Source organism: Alligator mississippiensis, chromosome 5, assembly GCF_030867095.1.
Source record: "Alligator mississippiensis isolate rAllMis1 chromosome 5, rAllMis1, whole genome shotgun sequence".
Lineage (NCBI taxonomy): Eukaryota > Metazoa > Chordata > Crocodylia > Alligatoridae > Alligator > Alligator mississippiensis.
Genome location: NC_081828.1, coordinates 220,211,638 through 220,221,154, shown reverse-complemented (window position 1 = coordinate 220,221,154; position 9,517 = coordinate 220,211,638). Strand labels below are relative to the sequence as shown.

General features: G+C 70.1%; 1 protein-coding gene across 1 annotated transcript; it reads left to right on the top strand.

Annotated features, from left to right (window-relative positions):
- The first annotated feature begins 790 nt into the window (after positions 1-790).
- GBX1 (gastrulation brain homeobox 1) lies at positions 791-8,068 on the top strand. The gene is made up of 2 exons (XM_059729306.1): positions 791-1,342; positions 7,031-8,068. Exons 1-2 carry the CDS (start codon positions 907-909, stop codon positions 7,549-7,551), a joined length of 957 nt encoding a protein of 318 aa, XP_059585289.1. The 5' UTR covers positions 791-906; the 3' UTR covers positions 7,552-8,068.
- Positions 8,069-9,517: the final 1,449 nt, after the last annotated feature.

Here is a 9,517-nt window from a genome sequence, read left to right as displayed (position 1 = left end):
CTGCGCAATCCGGGCCACGTGTGTGGGCGCTGGACCCTCCACCTGGTGCTGAGGGTCTCTTCAAAGGCTGGGCCCCTGGCACCCAGCCCAGCCCAGTCCTCTGGGTCTCGGTGCAAGAGCCCCGCTGGGGGCTGTGGCCACGATCCTGTTTCGCAGGGCCCCCGGGAGCCGTGCGGAGAGGTGCTGAGCCACGGGGCCCTGGCGGGAGCGGCTCCCGCGGAGGGGCTGCTCGGGAGGCGGGGCGGGCGGCGGGAGCTCCGGGGAGACCGGCGGGGAGCGGCCGGGGCGCGGTGCAGCGGCGGGGAGCCCCGAGGAGTGTGGGGAGCGGGCCGGGGGCGCGGTGCGGGCGGCGAGGAGTCCGGGGGAGCCCCGGGGAGCCCCGAGGGGCGCGGGGGCCGCGGTGCGGGCAGCAGGGAGCCCCGAGAGGCGCGGGGGGAGCGATGCGGGCGGCGGGTAGTCCCGGGGAGCCCCGAGGGGCGCGGGGGGCGCGGTGCGGGCGGCGGGGAGCCCAGGCCCGCCCCGTCCAGCCGCGGCGGCACAAAGCGGCCTTGTGCGGGGCCGGCCCGGGCCGGGCCGGGCGGGCTCCGCATCCATCACCCGCGGGGCGGTGCCTGCGGGGGCGCGGTGGGAACGGCCCGCCCGGCCCGGCCCCGCCGCCGGCGCTGAAGGAGCCACTGAAGCGTAATTTGAGGAAGATGGATGAGTCCGGAGGGCGACACCCGCCCGCCCCGCTCCCCCGCCCCCCGCCCTGAGCGCGGCGCGGCGCGGCGCGGCTCGGCGCGGCTCGGCTCGGCTCGGCGCGGCGCGGCTGGCGGCTCACTGCACTGCTCCGCTCCTGCCAGGCGGCCGCGGGGACCGGACCGGACCGGACCGGGCCGGGCCGGGCCGGGGGCCGGGGGCCGGGCCATGCAGCGCCCCGGCGGGCAGGGCGCCGCCTTCTCCATCGACTCGCTGATCGGGCCGGCGCCGCCGCGCTCCGGCCACCTGCTCTACACCGGCTACCCCATGCTCATGCCCTACCGGCCGCTCGTGCTGCCCCCCGCGCCGCTGCCGTCCGCGCTGCCGCCGCTGCCGCTCGCCTCCTTCGCGGGCCGCTTCTGCGCCGGCCTGGGCCAGGCCGTGCCGTCCATGGTGGCGCTCACGGCGGCGCTGCCCGGCTTCCCCGAGCCCCCCGACGGCTTCTACCCGGCGGCGCCGCAGGAGCTGCCCGCGCCCCGCGCCCCGCCGGAGCCCGGCGGCCGCCGCGCCGACAGCCTGGAGCCCGACGACCTGCCGCCGGCGCGGGACAAGGGCCCCCCCGAGCCGCCGCTGCACTTCCCGGAGCCCTTCCCCGGCCTGGCAGGTAACGCGGCTCGCAGCCCGGCGGGGCGGGCGGCGGGGGACGGGGGGGACGGGACGGGGGGCGGCCCGGAGCGCGGCCGGGGCCGTGGGAAACCGGTGCCCCCGGGGAGGCTCCGCCCCGGCCCCGCCGGAGCTCTCCGAGGTGCTGCTCCGGCCCCGCTCCCCCCGCGGGCGTCGCTCCCCTCCCGGCCCCGCTCCCCGTCGGGGGGCAGCGGCGCGGGGCTCCCGGCGGAGCCGCCCCCGGACCGTCCGTGCCGGGAGCCCCGCCGCTCCGCTCTTCCCCGGCACTTCGCGCCGAGTTGTGGGCGGCTGCGGGAGGCGCCGCCCGGCCCCGCGCCTCCTCCCGGCCCCGCGCCGCCGCCGCCGCTCCTGGGGCCCGCTCCCCGCAGCCAGCGCCCGCGCTGCGTCCCGGCGCCGCAGCCTCCGGTCTCCGGTTCTCCCCGGCCCCCTCGGCCCCGCGTTCCCGAGCTCCGCTCTCGGCTCCCTGCCGCCGGAGCCGCCCGCAGCGGGGAAAGCCCCGTCCCCACGCCCCGCAGCGCCGCTCCTGCCCGGGCCCCGCCGCGGCCCCCCGTGAGCCTGGCAGCCCGCAGCCTGCCCCTGCTCCGGCTCCACAGCCCTCGGGGCTGTGCCCTCCGCCTGGCTCAGGGAACCAGGTGCCCCGTCCCCTGCCCCAGACCCCGGGGGTGAGGCCAGGCCGCGGCGGTGCTGGGGAGGGCCTGTCCTGCCGCCTGGCTGCACCCCGCAGCGCCGCGCCTCTGTCCCTGCGACGCAGGGCGCTGGAGGGGTGCACAGGGTGCTCACGGGAGGGCGAGGGGATCCTGGGGGCTCGGGGCTGTGCAGAGACGGCGCAGACCACCAGCCTCTGCCCCGTGCCTCCCAACCCCGTGGCTTCCTGACTGCAGCCGAGGCCCCGGGCACCGCGGCCGCCAGGCCCAGGGCTCTTGCCGGGCTGAGGCAGGGGCTTCCAGCCGCAACAGGTGTCCGTTGTTTGTGTTTCCCAGCCGCAGTGATCCCAAGCGCGAGGGGATCCGCTCTGCCTCCGGGCTCTGGGCTCTGATCCGTGGCCGCTCACGGACACTTGCGCCCACCCCTCGGCCCCAGGGCAGGGGCCCTCTGAGAGCCGTTGCCCGTCGCTCTCTGGGCAGTGCCTGGAGACTGGCAGGGCGCAGTCCTGCTGGGCTGCCCAGCTATGAGCCAGCTCCCACCTCTCTGCTTGCTGGCGCCGGCCCGGCGGAGTGGTGGAGATGCTCCTTCAGGTCTTGGGGACCGGCGCTGCCTGGAATAAGGAGCTGCCTGGTTCTGCAGCAGCTGGGCCCTTTCCTCCACATGTGGAGGTGCCTGTGGGGGCTGGGCCCTGCTCTTCCCTCTGTGCCCCGTGGGCGCCTTTGAACCCCTGCCGGACCCTCCTTTCACTACCAGCAAAGTGCCGTGCCCGGGGAGGCGTCTGCTGTGGGTCCTCAGCAGGGGAGGTGGTGCAGAGCCGGCCCTCCACCCTTCTCTTCCTCGATGGCCTCCCGAGCCCAGGCACTGTCGCCAGGCCATGGATTCCTGCCCAGGCTCCTGCCTTGCAGAGCCAGGAGGTACGAGGACGGCCATCTCTTTCCTTTGCATTCATTGACCCCCAGCTTGTCACCACGGGGGCCGAGGGTCCCATGCTGCTGTATGCATGGTTCCTGGCCCCGGCTGGGTGCAGGGCTGGGTCGGGCCGTGCAGGGGAGGCACCCCCGTGGAGCTCACTCCCTGGGTGAGAAAAACCGTTCGAGGGAGGCTGGAAATCAGTCCCTGCTTGGGGGAGGGCAGTACTCAGTTCTGGTCCCTGCTCAGCAGCTGCCTGCTTTCTCTGCAGTGCAGACACGTCCCTGGGTGGGTGCTGAGGCCTCTCCAGGATCACAGCCGGAGTGACTGGCTCCGGGGGGAGACCGGGGGGCAGGGACATGCCCGGCTCCCCCAGCTCCTTCCTCCACACCTCTCCCCAAGGCTCTCTAAGCTCCACACGGCCCTGTGCTCTCCCCCACGGAGTCCAGGTCCCGGCTTGCCCGGCACTGAGTTGCAAGGGTCCCCATCCAGCTCCAGCAGCCTGTGTCTGCTGCCGGCTGCACTGGCTGCTTCCCTGCCTTCCCGCTCCCTTTGCTCAGCTGTGTGTGCCCCGCTGCGGCTCCTCCCTGCCCAGCCTTCCCCTCTGCTCCGAGCACCCTGCGCTCTGAGCCCTTCTCCCCTCCAGAGCGGCTGTCCTGAGCTGCCTCCTGGTGCCCCGACCCTGCACTGGGTCCTGGACACGCTTGCACTGCAGGCATTGGTGCTTACGCCCCTTCCTCCCCTGCCTTGGCCCCTGCCTGCTGCATGGGGTCGGGTCCAAAGGGCCCAGCTCTGACTTCGGGCTCCGCAAAAGCATCGAGAAGTCCCCTCTGGCCACTGCCCCTTTCAGCCACCTGCTCAGCCCCTCCAAGGCTGTCTGAAGCCCCCATGAGCAAGGCACCAGCAGCATCCCCCGGCTGTGGAGCAGAGCATTGCAGGGCCCTGGGAAGGGCTCCCCCCCCTCACCTTCCTGGCACCCCCAAAGACACACACTGTGTGCCCATCTAGCCCCTAGCACTGTGCTGAGCCGGGCGTCAGTGCAGGCAGCAATGCTGGTGCCGGCTGGATCCTCTGGCTGCAGTGATGTCCTTGGGACAGGGGACATCCTTGTGGGGGGGCACAGCCTGTGCAGGATGGGGGTGTTTCCTTCCTGCCCTGCCCTCAGGCTTGAGTACTTCCCTCCCACCCCACCTGGCCTGTCCCACATTCAGGGCACATGCACTCTGCCGTGTTTACAGGATGAGGCCCTGGGGCCTGACCTGGTGTGTGGAGGGGTCAGGGCAAAGGGCAGGGGTGGGTGTGGGGGTCACAGACAGCCGGACGGGGGAGGAGGGCAGTCCAGGCCGGTCCGGAGCTCGAAGCGTGGTGGGGACGCCCAGGCAGGTCGGCAGCCATGTGGATGGAGGAGCGGGGTCGTGTCCAGGGCAGAGAGCAGCCTGGATGTCTTCGCTCACCAGCCTGCTTGCAAAGCCGGGGGAAGCGGCTGAGTCGGCACGCTCGCGTGGTTCGGTGCATGGCTGGGAAGTGGTGGGCGGCTTTCCCCTGGACATGCTGGGAGCACCGGGGCCTGGCATGGGAGAAGCTGGTGGGAGCCCTGGGAGTCGGGGCTCTCTCCAGGGGCTGCTGCTGTCCAGGCAGAGCAGGCTGGGCTCACGGGGCCCTGCTGCGGCTGGGGCACGCTTGCTCCCCGGGGGATCTTGACCAGGCTCCGCGCAGGACGCGGGATGGGGGTGTTTCGGGTAGGGGATGCGCCGCGTGGGACCCGCTCCATGGGGCTCCATGGGGGCATCTTGTTGCTGGGGAGGGCTGGGCCCTTCTGGGACTGGAGCTGTGACAGACTTGTGAGTGCATGCATGTGTGCCCCTATCACCCGGGCATAGCCATGCCTCGGGGGCTCAGGGCCCAATCCCTGCAAAGGCGATGCCAGCGGCTTCCCCAGGCACCAACGCTTCCCTGGAGGCTGCACCAGGCCGTGCCCCTGCAGAGCAGTGCTCGGACAGACTCCAATGGCCCCAGGACAGCCCCGCATGTGGCCTCTCAGTCCAGGGCAGGCCCCAGCCCTGAGATCCCCCCCGCTGCATGAAGGGGGTGCATGCTCAGGGCAGGCCTTGGGAGCTCCTGGCAGTGTGGCTCCAGCTCAGTGTTTGGGGCTGCTGCAGCCAGCACTTTTGGAGGCTCCTCTGCACCGTGGCTGTTGTGGGGGAGCTGGCTTTGTCATGCAGGCACGGAGACCTGAGCTCCTCGCTGCAGGGTTGCTCTGGGCTGGCGCTGCAGGGGCATGGCAGGGGTCTGCCAGGCACGGTGTGGGGTGGGTGGCAGGGTGGGAACTCCTCAGCATCTTGTATCCCAGGTAGGCTCTTGCTCATGGCAGGTCCCTTGTGGCTGCACGCTCTGCCCCTTCCCCAGTGCAGCTCTGCAAGCCAGAGGAAGCATCAAGGGGACTAAGACCAGACTGAAACCGGGAATGCGCCAGCAAAGCCGCGGGAGGGGGAATGGAGCTGGTGCCCCTGGGAGCCCAGGCAGACTCCAGCACTGCCTTGCCTGGCCCCGCTGCTTCCCAGCCAGCCCGTGTGCAGCCGTGGCCAGAGTCCCCGTGAGATCCCAGCGCTGGGGTGGCGAATAGGTGACTTCCGGGGCGCAGCTGCTTTTGCGGTGGCGTGGTGCAAGGTGGGGCGCGATGCCGTGTGTCGTTGCTGAGTGATCGCAGAGTGCATGCTGCAGGTGACGGAGCTGGGGGACCAGCAAGGGCTGTACCAGACACGGTGCCCAGGGCAGGGGGTGTTGGGCCCTGCTCCTGGGCAACCTCCCCCGGCGGGCACCGAGCGCTGCCTGCCCAGCTCCCAGCAGCTCCATGCTCACGCGCAGCCTGGTCCTTACAGGCCACAAAGGCTTTGCTGTGCCCAAACAAACCCAGAGTGTGCACTTCAGGGCTCAGCCATGGCTGCGCTGGTGAGCCCGGGTCTCGGCTGTGCAGGGCTTGGCAGTGCCCTGAGCGGGGTGGGGGTGCCCCTTTGCTGCTGTCGGCGTGTGGGCAGGAGGCCAGTTGTGAGGCGTGCAGTCAGCTTAGTTAAGAAAACACTAAGGGATGAAGAGAAAGTCACTAGGGATGTATCACTGACTCCTTGCCCCGGGACCAGAACGAGGGGGCACAGCCTGCAAGGAGCAGGTCGGCAGTTTAAAGCTAACACCAGGGGGGTGCATCCTCTTGTCCACCCGGCGTGGGATTCAAGTGCAGGACGTGTGGCCACCAGCCGTGGGGGAAGCTGAGCATGCCAGATCCACAGGGACTGGACACAGGCTTGGAGGAAAGGGGCAGCAGGAGCTATTGAGCATGGGAGTGAGGGGCACGGCCTTGGCCCTTAAGTGCTGGAGGCTGCAAGGGAGAGGAACGGGGGAAAACCCTGCTCAGACTGTCATCTTCCCTTCAGCCTCCGCTCTGCGACGCTGGCCTTTTGGTGCGCCATGGGGTCGGTGGCTAAAGCCCACCAAGTCAAGCTGTCAGCCCCCCTTAGCAATGGGAGCCACTAAGGCTGCTTCCCTGGGACAAATGCAAACACAGCAGGGACAGGAGTGAGGGTCATGGGTTTGCAAGGAGTGCGTTAAGGGGGCGAGCACCGGACAGAGCTGCAGCGCAGCACAGACCGGGCGGGACGGGCCGATGGTCTGACGCAGTAACTGGCCGCTCTGGTGTTACGCTGTGACCCAAGCGCTGGCTAGATGGTCCCAGAGCAACCCAGCCCCTGCCTCACCTCTAGCTCAGGCCAGACCATCGTGTAGCTTCAGACCAGTTGCAAACTGGGGCTGGCCCCTCCTGGCAGAGAGGCAGCGGGTCCAGGCAGGGCCTGGCACCCAGGACCCTCATGCTCCCCTGGGGCCCTTGTGCGGCTGCAGGAGCCTCTGTCTCCTGAGCTTGCACCCGCACGGGCAGCTGCCTGGGAGCAGGAGGGACTGCAGCTGGTGTGCAAGGCCCCACTGCCCTGGGGTGCCTCTGCACTGTGTGGTGTGGGGGAGCACTGTCTATACTAGGGCCTGGGGGCTGGTTGCAGCCAGGCCCCAGGGGCATGGTTTGCATGCCCCAGCTGGCACCGGCTAACGCTCTGTCTCTCGGCTGCAGATGGGAAGGTGTACAGCTCCGACGAGGAGAAGCTGGAGGTGAAGTCGGCAGCGACGCCCTGCAGCGAGCGGGAGGAGGAGAGCTCCGCGGGGGACAGCGAGGACGAGAGCTTCCTGGATGGGGCCGAGCGCGGCACCCTGGGGCCCAAGCCCAAGCCCAAGGGCAGCACTGGCGGGGAGCAGGCACCGCCTGGGTCCAACCCAGGCAAGAGCCGCCGGCGGCGCACGGCCTTCACCAGCGAGCAGCTGCTGGAGCTGGAGAAGGAGTTTCACTGCAAGAAGTACCTGAGCCTGACCGAGCGCTCCCAGATCGCCCACGCCCTCAAGCTCAGCGAGGTGCAGGTCAAGATCTGGTTCCAGAACCGCCGCGCCAAGTGGAAACGCATCAAGGCCGGCAACGTCAACAACCGCTCAGGGGAGCCCGTCCGCAACCCCAAGATCGTGGTGCCCATCCCCGTGCACGTCAACCGCTTCGCCGTGCGCAGCCAGCACCAGCAGATCGAGCAGGGCAGCCGCCCCTGAGCCCCCGATGACCCCCCCAGGGGATGGGGCCACGCGGCGCTCGGCCGCGCAGGACGGGCCCAGCGCCCCGGGGCGCACGGCAGGCGAGTGCCGGGCCCAGCCTGCAGGACTGCGCCGGGCTGGCGGCCAGCGGAGCTCTGGGCCAGCCCCGCAGCAAGAGGCAGGGGGCATGGACCCCGTGCGGACCCGGGGAGGGGCTGCAGGAGCCACCAGCGCCCCCCCTTCGCTGTAAATGTCCTCTATTTATTCAGTGTAAAGTCTGTACATATGAAATGGTGAGTGTCCGTCTGTCCGTCCGTCTGGGAGAGCCCTGGGCTGCCCCCGGCCCGCGCCAGACTCTGCGCTGCCCAGGCCCGCGTGCAGTGACTGGTCTCGGGGGTCCCCGGGCCCCCACGCTCCGCATGCCCCCCCAACCCCGCTACAGGCCCATGCGGCAGCGTCCCCACGCGGTTCATACCGTGTTGCTGCGGCCAACCGCGTCCGCGCCCTGTCCATGGATCGTCGTGACTTCAATAAATTATTTTCTATGGAAAGGAGACCGGCTTCTTCCCTCCCTCCCTCCCTCCTCTCCTCTCCTCCCTGTGCAGCACAGCTCTGAGCCGCCCCCAGCCCCGGGAGGGCTGCACTGCGTGGGCAGGGACGCGGTGGGTGGAAAAGTCCCAGGCCAGCCTCACGTTTGGGAGCCACGCGGTTCCCTGGGTGCTGAGGCACCAGGCGGCAGAGCCCCGAGGATGGGTCAGCCCGCAGCTCGGTGCATGTGAATGCAGCGCCCACTGCAGAGGGTGCAGCGCCGTGCGTGCTTGTGGGGTGGGGGGAGACCGCATCCGTGCCGGTCCTGGCTGCAAGGACGAGGATAGCCTGTGGGGCCAGGGAAGAGCTGCGAGAAGGACCGGGAGTCTGGTGGGCTAGAGTGGGGCATGACCCCAAACTGCCCATGTCTCCTGAGCCACCTGCCCCACACCTGTGCAGGGACCGGCAGTGCCTCTGGCTGGCCGCACTGTCCCATAAACCCTGTGAGATGTATGGCAACCAGGGCAGAGGCCATGACTGCAGCCTGCCTCTTGCCTCAGAGCAGGTGTCTCCCCCAGCTCTGCCATGCCTGACCTGCCCTGGCCCCGGAGCAAGAGGCTGGAGTCTGGTGGGAGCCTGCACGTTCCCACAGGGGAGCAAACGCAGTCGCCTCTGCAGCTGGGATCCCCCAGGTCCACCCCAGGCCGCTGCCTGTGAGCTGGCTGCATGCATGGCCTGTGTGTACATGTGCATGTGCGTGTACTTGTGCATGTGTGTGGGGAGGGGGGGAGGTTTTGAGAGGCTTTCCCCCCCAGACCCGTAGGGCAGAGTCCTGTTGCTGTGGTCCATAGGGCGTCTGCTCCGGCTGGCTTGTGGCACGGCCTGGGCAGGTCCTGCATTCCCGCTCTGCCCAGGGACAGCCCAGCAACGCCTCTGCCTGCTGCAGGCCGGCGGCCAGTGCCCAGTGTGGTGCTGCCTGGCTGGGGCTGGGGACACGGTGTGAGGGTGCTTGGCACTGCTTTCCCTGGGGCCCTGTGCAGCTGTCGGGGCCTTGCCAGTTTGCACGTGCATGTCCGTGGTGTGTGTATGTGTGTGCACATGTCTATCTGTGTGTGCACGTCTGCATGCACATCTGGCCCCAGCTGCCACCGGCTCAGGGGAGCAGGAGCAGGACCGCATGTGCTTCTGCTGCAGCAGCCAGTGCCTGCGGGAGTGAGGGAGCAGCCAGGAGGCCAGACCCTGCCCCACGGACGCCCCTGGGCACCAGCCAGCGTCACGTGCACCTCGGCCATCACCCCATGCCCTGCATGCCGCCCCCAGCCCAGGCCCAGCCTGCCCCACCATCCCCGCACCGTCTGTTTGTCTCCTGTGTTGCAGCTCCAGCCCGGGGTGGGTTGGGGGTGGCTGGGCAGGAGTGTGTGGGGCTTGTCTCCGCTCCCAGCAACAGCCCCCGAGC

Coding starts and splice junctions, on each gene's coding strand:
- GBX1 (XM_059729306.1), top strand. CDS start 907: ATGCAGCGCCCCGGCGGGCAGGGCGCCGCCTTCTCCATCGACTCGCTG. Junction 1,343..7,030: donor GCCCTTCCCCGGCCTGGCAG/GTAACGCGGCTC, acceptor TCTCGGCTGCAG/ATGGGAAGGTGTACAGCTCC.